This window comes from Rosa rugosa, chromosome 1 (assembly GCF_958449725.1).
Source record: "Rosa rugosa chromosome 1, drRosRugo1.1, whole genome shotgun sequence".
Taxonomy (NCBI): domain Eukaryota; kingdom Viridiplantae; phylum Streptophyta; class Magnoliopsida; order Rosales; family Rosaceae; genus Rosa; species Rosa rugosa.
This window is the reverse complement of record NC_084820.1, coordinates 37096420-37114304: the sequence shown is the minus strand read 5'-3', so window position 1 is coordinate 37114304 and position 17885 is coordinate 37096420. Positions and strand designations below refer to the sequence as shown.

Sequence of the window (17885 nt, the reverse complement as noted above, 5' to 3'; positions counted from 1 at the left end):
TTACGGTAAGAAACTTGCTTAAAATAATGTGAATATGAAGACACACTTGTCTTAAATAGTAAGAGATGATTTTGAAAGAAACAGATATGAATCAAATAAAGCTGGTTGCAAGAATTTCAAGCCAATGCCAGAGACACTCAAAACTCAAGAACTTCAAGCAAGTATATACAGGCATGTAGCTGTTTTGATAGTATACTTGTAACAGGCCTATGATACTGTAAATAATTAGTACTAGAAAGTCCATAAAAGTTTTTTGATATCAGTAGAAGTTTTGATAGTCATGTTACTTTACAGATTTCTATAGGAATTTTCTCTGCTCATCACTGTTTTTCAGTTGGAATGACAGCACATATAACAATCTTGCACCCTATAATTCTCTATCTATATATTTTCCTTAAAATCAACTTATCTAAATGTAAAATAATAAAAAAATCTGTTACTCATACCTTGATTATCCTCTCTGCACAAGTAGAGATCAACATACAGGCAAATTCGTATCAGCAAAAAGGAATAGGGAACGGAGACCTGGGCTGGGCTCCCAATCAAATATTGGATGCATGAGTACTTGCCCAATCCTCTGCAAAAAGGAATTAATCTCCTAGTGACGAGGGGAAACAAAAGTAAATGAAGCAGGCTTTGTGTCTACAAGCAAATTACCCTTCTTTCATCTATCATGGCCACCCCACAGCTTGTCAAATGTAGGTCTGATTGGTGCCTCAGATGCATTGCTCCAACAGTCCAACCTAGGTGCACCCAAATAACCAAAAAGTTAAAGCAATCTATGATCCTTAACTCAGTCTCACAGTCACAGTCTTACAGAGCCATATATGTGCCACAAACACACATGAACTGAGAACTTTAGGTTATGACATAGACAGCTTATCATATTAGCATCCCATCAGCTTTGCAACTCCAAGGCCATTCTAAATGAAGCCTCAGTGTGAGCTGTACATGTACGTTGGTGCGATTTTCTTCTGCAATACTAACATTAGTTAGACTTGACTATATCTTGAATCAAAAGAAAATGATAATTCTAGGTAACATAAGGTTTTGTTATGCTACCTAAAGATTTCTTTTGAATTATTCTGGAACTTTCCACACAACATGAAGAGTACCTGAGGGTTATCTCATCTTCAGGAGTCTAACCAACAGAACTTTGAAGCCGAACCTCCCAATTCCATACACAGAAGGGTGCTTGCAATCTTTCTGAAATGTACTTGATAGGGACCCAAGTTCCAGCATTAGAGGAAGAAGAGTATCATAACCAAACAGGAAGGTCTTCAAACTGGCAGCCTTCAGTAACCTCATGCCTTCTTTCAATGCTTTAAGAACATGTCTCTAACTGGTGCTGTTTGTAACCTCTTAAGCTCCTGACAGTCATGATCACCTATATCACACTCAAACATTAATCTCTCAAGAAAACCATCTGATGCATCATTCTCATGTCTATATAATGCATCAATATTCTCACTTCTTTTTCCTTGCTAATTACTGATAAACACCAAATATACTAAAACATGCAAATTTAGAATTCTATGGCAGGAGTTATGTACCTATATAAACAATGACGATATAACTTAGACGAGCAGAAGGATACACAAGCTAGCATAACCTACTTAGACCAAAGGAACAATCCCAAGTTTAACTTCTCCAATGACAGCTCATTGTCATAACCTTGCATAGCTTCCTAGTAAGTCTAATAAAGTCCAGACAATGGAAGAGATCGATATTCTTGACTAGACCGTCCTCGGTCCATGTAATTAATCAAAAGGTTTTACGAGACTTGCTAATAGTCCAACTTGAAAACCAAGAACTTCAAGTTATAATATAATCTACAAGTTGGTACTTATGCAGTTTCCCAAATTCAGATGCCATGATGAATGCTTATGCATGCAGCTTCAATACGAGCAGTACAAGCAGCCTGGTGCGGTTCACATCTACAATAGATACATAATTAGAGGACTTATCTATAACTTGGTTTACAGAAGAAAATCAATAAACTACCAATTGTCAAAAGATTTAAGGGGAATTCCCTATCTGGAACGTCAGCACAAAAGAAAAACAAACCTTAGTGGTGAAGATCATCTAGTATTGGAATTGGAAGTCCAAGAATCCCTTTAGCTATTCACGTGGGCATGAATGATCATCTGCTGTATAAAAGCTACTTAGTTTTGCTAATAAATACAGAGACTGGGCATAAAAATCAGAGCATTGAAGTTACCTGTATCCTGAAAAAATCAAGGTGAATACGGCTAAAATTGATAGAAAGTTGAGCATCGATCTGAGGAAGCACATGTATGACCACCTCAAGTGTTTGACCTCTTTCGTACCCTCCTAGGTTTGGTCTATGCTATAACTCTGCTAGCTCATGCTCAACTAATCACTGATGTATCTGAAGGGTAGGGGGGAAGACAATGCCTGATGCTCAATTGATGTTCCCTTGTCCCCTAGCTCCAATATTGACTTCCATTGGACATGCATCCCTAGAATACATAATGGTAAAAGAAATGATTCAATTATATAACTAGGAGTCCCATGCATGTGATAAAAATAATAACAGATAAGTGCACATATTAAGCTCACCAGGTTGAAATATGACGAATGATAGAGAACTGTGCTTGTTTCAAGAGAAGCTGAAGCCTGGAATGTGTCGAATGATGGAGAAATTACACATCCAAATAAGAAATATCCCATTAATTAAATGAAGCAACTGTCACTCTAAACATTGAATCAAATGTACCTTTGAGATGCGTCATCCAGATTAGTCTTCTATCACGATGGTTGGGATCTTGGCCCACTTCTCACTTATTCCTTGTCTGTAAAGGTCTTGGAGAATTGGAGATCTAAAGATGTGCAATTTCTGTAGTGGTGTCTCCCACAGGAAGTCCGGCAGTGCTTTTAGCTTGTAGCAGTACCCAATTGTCAATTGAGAGAGGCATGGCATGATTGTAATATTATTATTTTCCACTCCTACCCACTCTTCCCATGCCCCCATGTTGTAGAAGCCGAGTTGTTTAAGCTTGGGGAATGATATGAAAATGGAAGACGAGGAGGAGGAGGTTTGCCCATCATCTATTCCCAAAAACTCAACTCCTACCTTTGAGACTCCATGGAGTTGCACAATATGCAATGATTCAAGGGACGCCAGTTTCCCTAAAGGAGGCAAAACCCCACATTCCGTGCAAGTCTCAAGGATGAGCATTCTCAAGCTGTGTAAATACGACAACCAATGGGAGAAGGCACCACCTTTATAAAACCAGATGTATAAAGATTCCAAATCTGGATGGGGCTCTAAGCCATTCATAATTTCTCCATGATTTCCTTCATTAACCGAGTAAAACTCTAGTCTCAATTCCAGGAGGTGAGCCTTATTCACCATGATTGCTGCTGCATTCTCCGCCATATTTGGATTTCCCAGAATACGAATAGCAAGACTCCCTTGAAGCTGGTTCAAGTCTTTCAGATGTTCCAACTTGTTTCCTTCATCACCACCGATAATTGGGACAACAAACTGATCTAGCCTTTGCAGATCTGTTAATTTCTCAATCCCTTCAGTTAACTTTAGCTCCCAACAGCCTTCAACATAAAGATGCCTCAAGTTAATCAGCCCTCGGACATCTACTTTTTTCAGATTCACGCAACGAACAAGTCGCAAGGTTTGCAGGTTGTATAAGCTGCCTAGGGCGCTGGGTAATTCCTCCAACCCCAAATTCTCGGATAAATCGAGATACCTCAAATGTATCAATCCACCTATCATCTCGGGAATTTCTTTGAGACAACCCTTCCCCCGCCAACCACGCAAGTCTAATGTTCTAAGGCATTTCAATTGTACTATCAACTCAATTATTGGGCCAATGGAATATTCGGATGATTGTATAGCTATCAAGGTACGTAATTTTTTATAATTAGGGAGAAAAGTTTGCAGAGAATCACCCTCGGTTGCATGCACTAAGGTCAAATGATGAACTTTATCCTTTGACACATCTCTTCTCTTACTAGCATCCAACTCAAAATCCAAAATCAAACATTCATTTTCTGTCAAATATCGTAGAAAGTCATGTACAATATCATGAATTTTGCATTTTATGTTTCCATACTCAAACTGAACATCATCAATATCTTGAAAAAATGACCGCATTGCTAAGTCATCAAAATAATTTTGACCAACCACTATCTTTTCTTTACTTTCTTTGACATTCAAATAATCTTGCGACATCCACAACTCAATCAAACAATTCCTATTGTACACATAATCTTTTGGAAATGTAACACAATACAAAAGACAACGTTTGGTTGCTGGACTCAAATCATGATAACTTAATAGTAGTGGTCAAAAAACATCTTGTTGAATCTCTTTCAATTCCCATGTCTTACTCTTTAAAACAGCTTGCCATTCATGAATCTTTTTCTTATTACGCATGAGGCTTCCTAATGTCTTTGCAGCAAGAGGCAACCCATTGCACCTTTTCACAATCTCTGATCCAATATTTTTAAACTCGGTGGACACACTACTCTCATCCATGTCTGCACTGTAATAGAACAATGACAAACAAAATGCTTCACCCAACTCCTTCAAATGGATCAATTGAGTTGTTGCTTTCATTAAAGTAACAACCTCCTCCTTTCTAGTGGTCACCAATATCCTACTTCCTATACCACCATTATGTAAAGGTTTGATCAATTCTTCCCATTGATCAGAGTTTGGGCTCCAAACATCATCTAAAACTAGGAGAAACTTTTTACCCTCAATCAATTTATCTATACATTGCGTCAGGGTTTGCAACACATTTGAGCTTTTTGAACTATTATCTTTATCTATTTCTTCAATGATAGCTTGAGCAATCTTGATCTCTTCAAAAGGGTCCGAGACACAGACCCATATTCTCTTGTCAAAATGAGATTTGACATTTTCATCATTATAAACAAGTTGAGCAAGAGTTGTTTTCCCCATTCCCCCCATCCCTACAATAGGGATGATAAGAGGAACTTCCTTTTCTTGACTACTCTCACTTATCAACTTGCTAACTATGAGGTTTTTCTCCTTATCTCGACCAAATGTTTTAATATTGGGAAGAGAAGTAGTTTTTTGTCGTTGAGGTAGAATCCCTTTAAGTTAGTGAATCCAATTCAACATGGATCGCATCTTTCCATTTAAGCCAATTTTCTCTACGTTGGCGTGTGTTTGCGTATCAACCAACACCATAAAACATCTATACGGTCTGCAAGTTGGTTGATCAAATCCATAGAATTCCCTTAGATTCTTTGTAAGAATGGAATTATTTCCTCAATCTCCTTTGCATAGGATGGTCTCAATCCTAAATAACAGGCTTTACAGAACGAAACATGGGCTTTATAATCAACCAATGAAGGTTTTGGTGAAGCCATAATGTCACAATAGACTTGAGAAGTAGAGAGAGGAGTTTATGGCGTCAATGCCATGTATTTGCTGCAGGGGGTAGGCGGCGCCGACCATGTATGGCCGGTCTTTGCACAATCATGGCGCCATGAGGCGCATGTGAATCTCCTCAAACCAATTCGTGGTTCTTACTTTGCTTCGTTCTGAAAATGGATGTCCGTGTAAAGTCTTTAATACACGGATCATCATGTCAAAGCCTATATGTGTCAAAATCTCATAAGTCATCTCTCATGACATGGTTGGATTCAATAACTCAGATAGTGGTTGCATACAACCCACTAGAGCGACACATAAGTTTCTCTAATACTCGTTTATGTCGTTTATTTTTGGTTGGATTCATTGTGAACGCTCTTAGACCGTACAGCGATCTTATAAAATGGAGAGGGTATCGATAAAACACCAAAAATCCGTTCTCTTTTTTCTTTCAGTTGGCCAAAAGAAATGAAAAAGAATAATGCTTTTTCTTTCATGTTTTGCTTTGGTCAGAATTCTTTGAGTAACATGAAGGTCTAGAATTTTGTTTTGCCTTTTCCCTGAAGATGTTCTAACACGCTCAAAATTTTGGTAGAAGTTGGCCGGCCCTGTCTAGCATCAACATCTATGCACTTGAATAGATCTGCTTTAGATCTTTCATGGACCCAAATGAACATTTACTATTCTGCTTTTGGGATGAGGACTCGAATAATGGAAAAAAAAAAAAAGGAAGGGTCGATTCTGCTCTTTCAATATTGTTTTTGAGTGACCTGTACCATACCAGAAAAGAAAGGACCGGGGGGGGGGGGTCTTAATGCCAAGATTGGTGCCTCAGCTGCTTGACTCAGCCATCCAAATAACCGAAAAAATCACTTAGAAACCATCTGTAATAATGCTCGACTATGTTGAACAATGATGAAAGTCAAGAATACAAATAATAGCAAGCTGCCCTTTGTCTAGAAATTGGTAAAAGATAATGACAAAAAGGATTTAGACATGAAAATGTGTTTCTTCTTCAGAAAATACAGCCGCTTGCAGTTGCAACTTAGTTAACTCACATGTGACATGCATGCAGTTCCACTCCCATCCATCCCTTACAACTCCAATGCCATTCTCAATACTTTGAGCTTCAATATTAGCTGTACATAAGGTGATTTTATTCTGCAATAGATACAAAGTTAGAGGGTTTTGACTATCCTGGAATACAATTAATTAAATAATCAATTCTACAGAAACATAAAGGTTTTCTTCTACTACTTGCCTAAAGATTTCTTTCAAATTACATATTACATAATCTGGAAATTTGCATGCACACAAAATTAAGAGTACCTAACGGTAATCATCTTGTCTTGGGGAGTCTAGCCATCACGAATTTGAGGCCTAACATTCCAATTCCCTAGCCTACAGAAGTGTTGTTGCAATCTTTTTACAAATTTCATGGCCATATAGTGTGGATGGATGACTAATCTGACCAAGAATGTCAGGATGTGGGGCTACTTGATAAGGAGTTCAGTTGAAGCATCTGAAAAAAAAAAGTATCACAATCAACCAGGAAGATTTTCGATCCTGCTTCAAGAATATGGCTCTGCCTGATGCTGTTTGTGACCTTAATTCACTGATAGACTTGATCGATATTAATGTTTCAAGAAAACCATCTGATGCAATAATGCGTCCTGCTAAATGTATAATGGTTGTATGCAGTCCGGAAGAAGCAAATGACCTCGATGTGGCCTGTCCTCTGGAGTAGATACATGAATTATGCTTGATGCATGAAACAAATGCTGCCCTAGATAGAGAAAGGTCTGTTGAAGAAGTCATAGAAGGAAATAGGTCATAAGAATGGAATCGTGTATGAGCATCTCCTAAAAGTGCAGTCTGCCAATAGACTTTTAACAGGCTGATGAATAATGTAATGTACAAATACTTATTAATGTATAAATACTTGCTAAATGCTGACTAGTAATTATGTTTAGCAGATGCATACCATCTTGCATATGAAATTGTCTTAAAAGTTCCATATGAAGGTACGTTCTTCTTATCTTCCTGTCAAGACTTCTGAAAGTAATCGACAGTTCCATGTAAAGAAGTTTCCCTGCCGTCCATCACTTTTTTTTTTTCTTTTTTTTTTTTTTTTTTTTCAAATTGGAATGACACAATATTGAGCAGACAATTTTCAGCGTGAGGAAGTGGGATCCAGAAGGTGCAAGAACAATGTAATTAAGAAATTTGTGATTTGTACCTTCATTCCTGGAACAGTCACTGGTTCTGTGGCAGTTAATATTCTGGCTTCGACAACAAGCTAGTCAACACTTCTTCCTTAATGTATCTGTACCAACGAGCTGAAATGAGAGAAGAACTGTTGGTGGACAAACTGTAAGGAAGATTCTGTTGATCAAGGATAGTGCTTATACTCTCTGCAAAAGTAGAGAATTTCCAAGGCAGGTTCAAAGATGCTGGTCATTTGATGTTAGTGTATCACTCTGTCACAACTGTTTGGAAGTTTATCGAGCTGGAATTACAATCAAGTATTGGCTTATCATTATTCCCATCCTCCACCTAGCTAGGTACAACCGAACTACCAAAATAAGTTCAAAGCAACCTCTGATGCTCGATTTAGTGCTACTCATAATCTAACAGAACAATGTTCAAAGTCAATAATAATAGACAAAACAAATGCTCTCTAGTAATTGAATATAAATAAAAAGCGAGTAGACATTTCTCAGAAAATACAGCTGCATGCAGTTGCAACTTGAGTCACAAGTAACAGCACTCTTCCACTACCTCCATGCAGCAACGCACCAGTTATGACAGTAAATCAATAGGTGATTAATTACAAGTACTCACTACAATCATAATGCAACTAGTTAATTACCAAACTCAGAGACTGCCTACCTAAACCGAGAAAATCTTCTCCATCTCTTTCCTCACCTCTGCTCTCTAATTCCATTATTTGTTGTGGGAGTTACAGATTGTCCATTTTCAGGGCATCTCAAAGTGTGCCTGCTATGATTTTTGGACCTGCATGGTTTATTTTTTACTGTAAATACGTTATTCTTCAGGTAGTTGTTGATTGTTGTAAAATGGCTGTTGAGAGATTTTGCTCCTCTAGTGACATCGAAGCGATTGATTTTCTGAGAAAAGTATTGGTTTTAGTAACTTTCTTGCAATATTTAACATGAATTGTAAGAGTATCAGCTGGGAATGCTAACATCTTTTAGGTTTTTTTTTTTATGATTGTTCAAAGTTTCTTCTTCTGCGAGAAAGACTTCCTTTGTTAGTGGTTTTCTTCTGCAAAAAAGGTTATGCATTCACGCTGTGAGAAATTATCATCTGAAGTTTAGAAAAAAATTGAAATTGTAACTACTGTGTTATTCAGTTACCATCATTACTTGAACAAAAGATTACTTCATAATTATAATTCCTATTCTCTAAAGTGCTCAAGGTTGGGACGAGTAGGTAATTTCATGCAAAAGGTAGGCAAGTAAATACCGTATACCGAGTCAAACATCACATCAAATTTATATATAACGAGAGTCTATTAAAATGACAGTAAATCAGTAGGTGATCACAACTATGTCGAGTCTCACTACAATCATAATGCAACTAGTTACCAGATTGAGACTGCCTAAACTGAGCAAATCTTCTCTCCGACTTGGCATCCATCTCTTTCCTCACCTCTGCTGTCGATCCACCATAACAGATTAGTAAGCGAGTTGCCATCATCGTGACCACTCAAAGCACCATTCTTGTCATAAATCCCTTGCAAAGAGTACACAAACCCTTTCCATCCTTCCCCAACACCCTCTCTAATAAGAGCCGGTTCAGTCCACTTCACAAGTTCCCTAACATAGCCAACATCAGAGAACAATTCCTCAGTAATAGGTACAATAGGCAGCAGCTGGATTCCAAGCAGGCACTCTCTCCGCTGTGCAGGCGCAAACCAAAGATTACTGTTTCTCTTATTAGCCCACAGCAGTACTCCAACTACCCGACTTTCCTTTGTGTAATCTGGTGCATAAATGTTATCTCCCTCTCTTACATGGCACCACATTTGAGCTGCCTGGATTTCCAATGCTGCAAGCATTGACCCTGTGGCCACAAGATCAGTGTCTCCATATGCTAATCCCAACAATGCAGCTGAGTAGTTAGCATTCACCACCACCTCGCTAGTGCTCTCCTGATTCCTGCTATCTCCAAATTCAGTCACCCCTCCTGCCCAAGAATGCAGTTTATACAAATCAAAGCACCTCAGCCTTGGATAACTCGAACCTGACCTCCTCTCTAATTAAGTTCATAAAATCCGCGGCAAATGAATAAGCTTGAGGCTTATACTACATCCCCCATTCCAAGTCAATCTTAGCGAGCACTGAAATGCCATACGGAAAGTAACCCAAGTGATAATGGTGATCATTGTTGTTAGTATAGGAACTTGTATGTTGGCATTCCCTTTATACAAAACTAGAGAGTTCTGTCTTAAGAGGGTGTGTGAGAAGAATGTTCTTAGCAATTGGAATTGAAGGTTCTTGAGGATCATGTTCTAGGCCTTCGCACCCTCATTCTTGGGGTTAATGCTCAGCTTGACACACTGGTTGTTAGAAAAATAATTAGGAAATTGCTATATTGTGAATCAGTATGTCTATAAGAAATCACTGTAATTCAAATCAAATACGATATAAGAAAACTAAAGTATGAAATCTTAGAAAAACCTTTGACAGAACGAGGCTAGAATTTGATTCTATAGCCTTAAGACAAATCGCCCCTCACAGGTGCTTGAAGGTTTGAATTGGCGAATGCCTCCCAGGATACAACGATCTTTCTTCTTGCAGAGAAAGCACTTTAATCAGCAAGAAACGGCGAACCAATGTACTGTTTGAACCTTCTCTGTTTTTAACTCTAATATGAAATGCAGAAATTCTTTGAATACTAGATGAATTTTCTGATGCAAAAGTTGGATGCAAAGTGGTGGGATTGGTTCTGTAGATATAGGAGTCTGAAGCATCTATTTGAAAGGTCATACATTTCTACACAACAACTTCCACGTTGTGTTTAGTTTGAAAGGTTATAACCTTTGGATAAGATGATCAGTTACTTCTTTCATATATATCAAAATTGTTAATTTGAATTTTCATTCAAATGAATTTAATCTAATTTAAATTAATTAAATTTCCAACACTGGTTACCCGAGTTGGTGGGCTTGAGCACTTGTTTCTGGATTACATTCGTGCTTCTCATCCACCCACTGCTGTTGGTCATTCTGATCCTCCGCCTGGCTCTAGTTCTGCTACTGTCCCTGCCGATACTGATCTTGCCGCTGACGAGGCTGCAGTGGTTGCAGCGGTTGAGGCTACTACTCTTACTGAGGATGCTGTTGAGGATGTTCCGGATCCCCTCGCTCCATTTTCTGTTGACATGGGAGGTTATCACTTTGCTCTCCCGGCTGGTGTTCGCATTGAGTATATTGATTAGGTCCCCTTGTCATTCCTAGACAAAAGGGGGAGAATGATTCTTGCTAGCTTGTTCTTACTTTTCTGTTTTGGTTTCCTTGTTGCTAGATGTTTGTGTTTACCTGAACTATTGGTTTGAAGTTGATCATGTGACTGTCGACTGCTTTGAACTTTTGATTAATGCAATATCAGTTGTTTTTCACTTGGTATGTTGATTGAGTGTTTCAGGTACAATGGAAGTGTCTGTTATGATGGAAGACGGTTACTTTGAGTCTATGATGAGTAGAGTGTAGTTTTGTATAGGAATGCCAAAGGGGGAGATTGTTAGTATAGGAACTTGTATGTTGGCATTCCCTTTATACAAAACTAGAGAGTTCTAGCTTAAGAGAGTGTGTGAGATGAATGTTCTTAATTAGCAATTGGAATTGAAGTTCAAGGCATGTAACGCAAGACAAGACCCTACTGATTCGTATGGAAGTTCTTGGTAAGATTCATTCATTACATTGTGCATGATTGAGTTCCAGGATTGTTAGCTGTGGTTCAATCCTGAGGTGGTCGATCTATTTAGTATTCTTACTTACGGGGGGGGGGGGGGGTGTATTGTATATGGAATTAGTGGAACTTTTAAAGAAATCTATGGAATTTAAAAGTCTGGGTGTATTCAATATAGACTTTTAACAGTCCATGAAAGTCTTGAGGTATTCAATTAGGATTTTTAAAGACTTCATGAATTCCACCAAAATCTAGGAGTATTCAATTAGGACTTTTAAAAATGAATAAAAGTACAGAGGTATTCAAAATATCATTCATACTTATGGAATTAGAAAATCATGGACTTTGTAGTGTTAACTATGCATACCAAACTCCAATAATTTTCCAGCCTCCAGACCAAAGATTTCAAAAAGTCTATCAAAGTTTCTTCTTCTTCAAAAAAAAAAAAAAAAAAAAGGTCTATCAAAGTTCTTCTCTCTACGCACGAAGAAGTTTGTCCTTCATCATCCCTCTTTATTAATTTTTTGTCTTTTTTATATTCTTTTATGATATCAACCTTTTTTGATACCCAACATGTTCATTGTAGTTGTTTAATGTGATTTTTGTTTTGTTTTGCTTTTTTTTTTTTCAATTGTGATACTTCGAACCCTAATAGCAATAAAAATGATTTATGAAACCTTAAAACTCAAATATTGTGGTCTAACCCTAAGACCTTGAACCATACTAAATTTTATCTTATTAATTAAATAATTAATTATTCTCATTAATTTGAATTTATATTATGGTTAAAAAAAAGGTTGAACAATTGAATTTCAATTGATTGATTATAGATCAAGACATTGACCAATATTGCTACAATATATGTTAATCGGCGAAAATGAAATTGATGAGAATAATTAATCATAAACATCAAGTGATCTATATTGTATATTTATGTTGTTGGGAGATTAGGAATGAGAACAAACTCCTAGACAGACTAACAATCATTTATTTGAGTCAGTTTCTATTAGAAGATACTTGAGCATTGAAGAGACAACAAGTTATTATTTTGTTTTGTGTTTGGGTTGCATTTGTTTTATTTTTGTTTTTGTTTTTTTATATTTTGTACATCCTAGGAAATCTGTAGAAGTCATTCATAATAAAGTATATAGATTTTCATGAATCAATAAAAGTCTGTTGCTAAAATCAATGATTTTAAGAAATCCATAACAGTCTATCAACTTTTTAAAGAGTCTGTGGACTTTTCAAAAAGTCTGTCATTTAAAAAAAGTCTGCACAAATCCAAATACAATACACCCTCCTACGTGTCTGGGTTTTTAAAAGGGTTGTCATATCAAGTGTTTCTGTCAATGTTTAATTCTCTGATTTGGACGTGTTTTGTTTAGAGCACATATTAGGTTAAAATCAGTTTTTATTGCATATTATCTTTTAGGGAAATTTGTTTCCTATTAGGTGTCAATTTACTTTTATTGGTTGCTTGACACGTTGATTTCTACTTGTTCTATTTTCATTGTTTTGGGATAACAATCTTATTATAATCCTTGAGATCAGTTTTGAGTGTACATCCCAGAGTGTTGCCTATTCACAGCCCACCCTCACCCCCCCCCGGCCATTCTAGTACTTTCAATTGTAAACTCCAAACCCGACATCTGCACCAGAATCCAATGATCCTTGTTTAGTAACAATGCCACCCCATTCACTCTCATACAAAAACCCATTCCCACCAAAAGTCCCATCCAAAACCATGGCTCAATTGCATCCCTCAAGTACTTCTCAATCGCCAGAATCACATCAACATAACCCACCTCCTCAGCAATCAAAGCCACCCTCGCCGCCCTGGCAACCAACTTCCCTAGAAATACGAAGACTCTGTCACAACTGGTGTCAAACTCAAACCCTCCACATCTTGGCACAATGCAGCCATGATCTCACTTTTCCACTCTTCCTTAACACCCTTAATTGAATGGCAAGTAACCGAAACAGGCTCTGGCCTCAGCACCCACGAGTCCCCTACAACACCAACAAGCTCACCATCAATGTTCCTATACTTAACACCCTCCAAAACAGCCACATGCATAGTCATCATTCTTAAGAAGCTTCACTTGTAGAGGATGAGCCAGCATAAGCAAATCCCCAGACCCTTTTGCTTCCCACTTATACTCCAAATTAAACCCATCTCTGGACACAGCCTCACCCGAAACAGGGTAGCGAGATCGAGCCTCAGATTCTGGGTCCGGTAGCACGGCAACCCTCACAATGCCTGAAAATCCAGAAGAAGTGATCACAGACAAGTTGTGGTCAGTCAAATGGATCGGCGAAGAGGTGTAGACCAGCCATGTCTGATCGTTACTGAGCTGGATGGTGTGCTTGGTGTGATCTTGGCTCGAAGAGAGAGATAGAATGGCGTGGATGGTTGAGAATGATATTGAGGTCTGGTTCGAAACAGAGTATGTGAGATATGGGCTTCCCCGGACAAGAATGAATGTGAGATTGGAGGAAGGGAAGTCGAGGGTGACACCATTACACCAACAACGACCGGGTTAACGGGAGGGATATATCATCATCACTGATGGAGGAGTCCGAGTGCCTGAACTTGAAGGATGATATCTTAGACTACCTTGGGGTTACATCTTTCATATTTAGGCACTAGTGACTTGTTAGAGTTGCTGTACGAGTTATGGCGCGCAAATTTTAAATATACTAAAGCTCTGTTGCCCCATTCCCTGTTCATCACTGTACACAGTGGAGTGACGGTTTTGCCCTTATTATTTTGATGATGACAGTGTTGCCTGAGAAGTTCGGCTATAATTCTGGGTTCTTCTTCTTTTTGGAAGTATCTGTTTTCACTATCTCCACACCGACATCGGTTCTTGCAGACTGTCAATGTGGTTTTTGGTTCAATTTTCAGTCTATGTTGGGTTTCTGTTTGATTACACTTAACAAAACCTGTTTTTTGCTTTCCGATTTTGTTGAAACAGAAGAAGAGGAGGAGGAGGAAGAAGAAGAAGAAGAGGGAGACGGGAAGAAGATGTCGCTCGATTCGAACAAATCATCTCAGGTATTCTATGATGGGTTCGAATTTGTTTGATTTATTTTTTTTGTCGGTCTCTCAGCTTTTCCATCATCATACATCACCGTTTTGGTGTTTCCTATTCAAGAACCAATCTACGTAGTTTTCAATTTACCTGGGTTTGGGTTTTGTAGGGGTATTGTTCCTGCTGCAGTTTGGGGTTTGAGTGATTGATTTGAGGACGTTGAAGGTGAGTTTTTGATTTTGGGTAATTTCAGAACAACTGAAAAGAGAGAAATTCGCATTATTACCTGAAAACAGAGTAATCTGAAAACAGGTTGAAGTTTGGATCTTGGTTGTAATCTGAAAACAGAGTTCTGCCAAAAACAAGTAAAACAGGTTTGATCTCTAATGAAAATCTTTCACTACTATTACAGTTCAATTGCTTTGGGAGTCATTTCTGTTGAGAAGGTGAGCCTCTGTCTATTTATATTCAAATATGTAATACAGTAATAGTGCCCTATGTACTATTACTGATACTCAAATACATCCAAAACTCTTTCCTTCTGAAATTTGAACCTTAAGTACAGAACTGCTATATTCATCCATTGTTATTCAGTTTTTCTTGCATTAGTAAAGACTTGGGGGGAGAGACTGAGAAAAAAGACATAAACGATTAGCATCAAAGTGATCAAAGGGAAAAATATTGGTCATACAATATGCGGGTTCTGACCACTAATAGGAATGAAGTTGTTTCCATTACTCGAAGACAAGCTTAATTATTTGAATGATGTACTTGAGTATCAGTAATAATACATAATATATATATATATATATAATTTTTTTTTTCTAGAAACTCCGAGGTGTTTAATGGATTTAGGATGGAGGTTTAGATAAGCTAACTATACTTTCACTACTATTGTTCTTTCAATTGGATGATTTACTGTTGTTAGTTTTGAAATGATATTAATTTTTATGTTCTATATACTTTATTTGTTCTATAGTTTCAAATTTAGGTAATTGACTGCGACAGCTTCAAGGTATGAATCTAATCATGGGATGAATAATAGAATGCTGTAATTGCTTTGGTTTCTTGAGTTAGTGTGAAAATGTTCAAATGGATAAACCTAGGAAAGGATAGGTTGTTGTAATTGCTTCGGTTTTTTTTTTTTTTTGGTGAAAAATGTAACAAAGTTTTAGTCTTTCAATTCCATTTATGATGTCAAAATGTTATAGTTTTCAATTTATGTACAAATTTGGGTTAGTTGATGCACTTATCTGGGTAGGTGAGAGTTTTTGTTATTTCTTTCTTTCGTTAATTGAAGCTCATCTGATTCAATTGTTCATGTGTGGAATTTGGTTTTGTAACTTCTTTGTTTATGATTGCAGAGATGGAGCTATCCCTGGTCTCACTTGAAAGAAACCTCCTTAAAGGTATACAATGCCAATTATATATCGAAGTATACATTTTCTAGATTCATGTGTAAGATAATTGGCTGATTTGAATAAAGTAATAGTAAATTAAGTTGGACAGAAATCAAGTATAGTGGGTCTGTGTCTAAAATTCTCAATTTGTTCTGACATTCTGAATTTGTTTATATTGGACAGATTTCCTATTATTCATGCTAATTATATAGGTCTGTTTTCTTCTTTGGAAGGGATGAAGAAGCCGTGAAGAAATCAACGCTGGTCTGCGCCGAAACATTGAAGGTATTAGACTCTCAATTTGTTTATATGGTGTGAAACCAAGTATTGTGAGTATGATCATAGTGTTTATTTGATTTGTTTGTGCCACTGTGATAGCTGAATTACCATCATTCAGCTAACATATACTTTTTATGTCCCTTTTCTCTTACACAGAACGAGGCAATCCAAGGATCTTTTCTAGAAGCATACTACACCACAGTAAGGACTGGTATAATAATATGAAGTTTACTTTATCTATTCGAAATGATATGGTACTTACTGTTTCGTTCGGTTTCTAATATAAATAAAACTATATGATTTATTTCTCATGGCATACCATCAGCACTGGTATATCTTTTTACTATTATCATTCTGCCTCAAAGTAAAACTGTATAATTGTACCAAAAAAAAAAACTGTATAAGATAAATGGAATAGCAGGAAATTGGCTTTTAAAAATCATGTTTAGTGTCATTTAACCCAAACAATTAAGAAAACATGTGCAATTTCTGTTGTCAATCTTTCTTGTAGTACATTATCTACTCCAAACAGTTTTAGACATATGTCTGATAATCTGGTTTACTTAGGATTGAGGAAATTATTTGTTCAGTATCTTCCAAATTTATAAGTTGTTATAATTTTTTTTCGGCAAGCTTCTTTTAAATGTTTGCAATTGTTGAACTTTTTGTTTAATGGGAATGGGAATGTCGATCTAATATGTTTCACTTATGACTACATGCATATAGCCCAAGTTTAGCTTATTAATAGACTTAGAAAAGAATATGCATATGATTCTAGAATAAACCTTAACTAGCTAGGCATTCTTCATATGTGTCCTGACCTTTACGTAGTTTTGTCCCATGCCTGAGGTCAACAAGCAATCATCTAACTGTTTCTTCATTTTCTTTTTACATTTAGCTGCCTTCTTCCTTGCCTAGCAGTTTTTGGTTTCTCAACTTTCTCTCTATTTACTTTCCTTGCTGCTGCCTCCATGCACTTTGGCATCCGTTACTGGTGAGTTTTGCATTTGTTGCTTTAAAGCGGTTTCCCGTAACATGATCTCTCCTTCAAAAGAGAAGAACAGAGTGAAACTAATCCATATTAATAGTCTGTGAACTCTATGTAGCATGTTTCAGTGAAATGATCAATTTTGATTAAACATTAAAACTAATATACATTAATAGTCTCTTTGAATCTACACTACTGGTTACAAATTTAGACCGACTGTTTTTGTATCCAGAATTAATTAAAGTTATGGTTCATCTACTGTTTAGCTCACTTGAAGAATCAACTTTTATCAATTTTGATGAGATGACTGTATTTTCTTTGTTTTAAAGTGACAGGCAAGCAGAAAAACATGGAACTACATCATCATCATCAGCACCATTGTCAGCTGCTAAATAGAAAAACAATTGAATTGAAATAGCTATGTTATATAGCTTTTGCTAGACTAATCAATTTCGTGCAGCTGCAACTACAACTCCAATCGGAGCCGTCACTTTTTTGAACCAACACTAGCATTTTACAAAGCTGCAACTGAAACAACCAACTGGAGTACTTTGTACAAACTGACTCCTTAAATTCACTCCAGCAGCTCCTTTTGATAGATTAACCTATCTCTTATATCCTTTTTGTAAAGCTACAACTAGAATAGCTAGCCTTTTTGTGCAGCTAGCATGTTTGCATCATCTCCTTTCAAATAGACTGCAGCTAAAATCTAAGATGTATGAAAACTGTTTTCACTATTTGAATGAAATGTGATGATTTTCCTTTTGTATGTTATTTTTCTAAATTACTCACGAGAACAAATTCCGCAGCAAAGCGCGGGTAGTATTTCTAGTTCACTTATATTTGAGAGTCCCATTA

The 17885-nt window shown here is 37.0% G+C and overlaps 1 protein-coding gene, 2 long non-coding RNA genes and 1 pseudogene across 4 annotated transcripts; 1 reads left to right on the top strand and 3 right to left on the bottom strand.

The window, feature by feature from the left end:
* Nucleotides 1-494: 494 nt before the first annotated feature.
* On the bottom strand, nt 495-3194 carry LOC133736403 (uncharacterized). The gene is made up of 8 exons (XR_009859554.1): nt 2741-3194; nt 2584-2640; nt 2222-2483; nt 2068-2147; nt 1554-1937; nt 1116-1387; nt 658-974; nt 495-577 (listed from the first exon to the last, which is right to left on the bottom strand). It is a non-coding gene; the product is annotated as an uncharacterized LOC133736403 (long non-coding RNA).
* A 1136-nt stretch (nt 3195-4330) lies between these two features.
* Nucleotides 4331-4960, bottom strand: LOC133727103 (putative disease resistance protein RGA3). The gene has a single exon (XM_062154733.1). The coding sequence runs from the start codon at nt 4958-4960 to the stop codon at nt 4331-4333; it is 630 nt and encodes a 209-aa protein (XP_062010717.1).
* A 4054-nt stretch (nt 4961-9014) lies between these two features.
* Nucleotides 9015-13847, bottom strand: LOC133727093 (glucan endo-1,3-beta-D-glucosidase 1-like; annotated as a pseudogene).
* Nucleotides 13848-14302: 455 nt separating this feature from the next.
* On the top strand, nt 14303-17174 carry LOC133736398 (uncharacterized). 2 transcript variants are annotated; one of them, XR_009859539.1, is made up of 7 exons: nt 14303-14383; nt 14530-14585; nt 14773-14806; nt 15725-15769; nt 15994-16045; nt 16196-16250; nt 16938-17174. It is a non-coding gene; the product is annotated as an uncharacterized LOC133736398 (long non-coding RNA). The 2 variants fall into 2 exon arrangements; XR_009859536.1 differs by having other exon boundaries at nt 14773-15769.
* The last annotated feature ends 711 nt before the right edge of the window (nt 17175-17885 follow it).

What these genes read in the sequence shown, in the direction of transcription:
- LOC133727103 (XM_062154733.1), bottom strand. Translation starts at nt 4,960, where the DNA reads ATGGGGGGAATGGGGAAAACAACTCTTGCTCAACTTGTTTATAATGAT.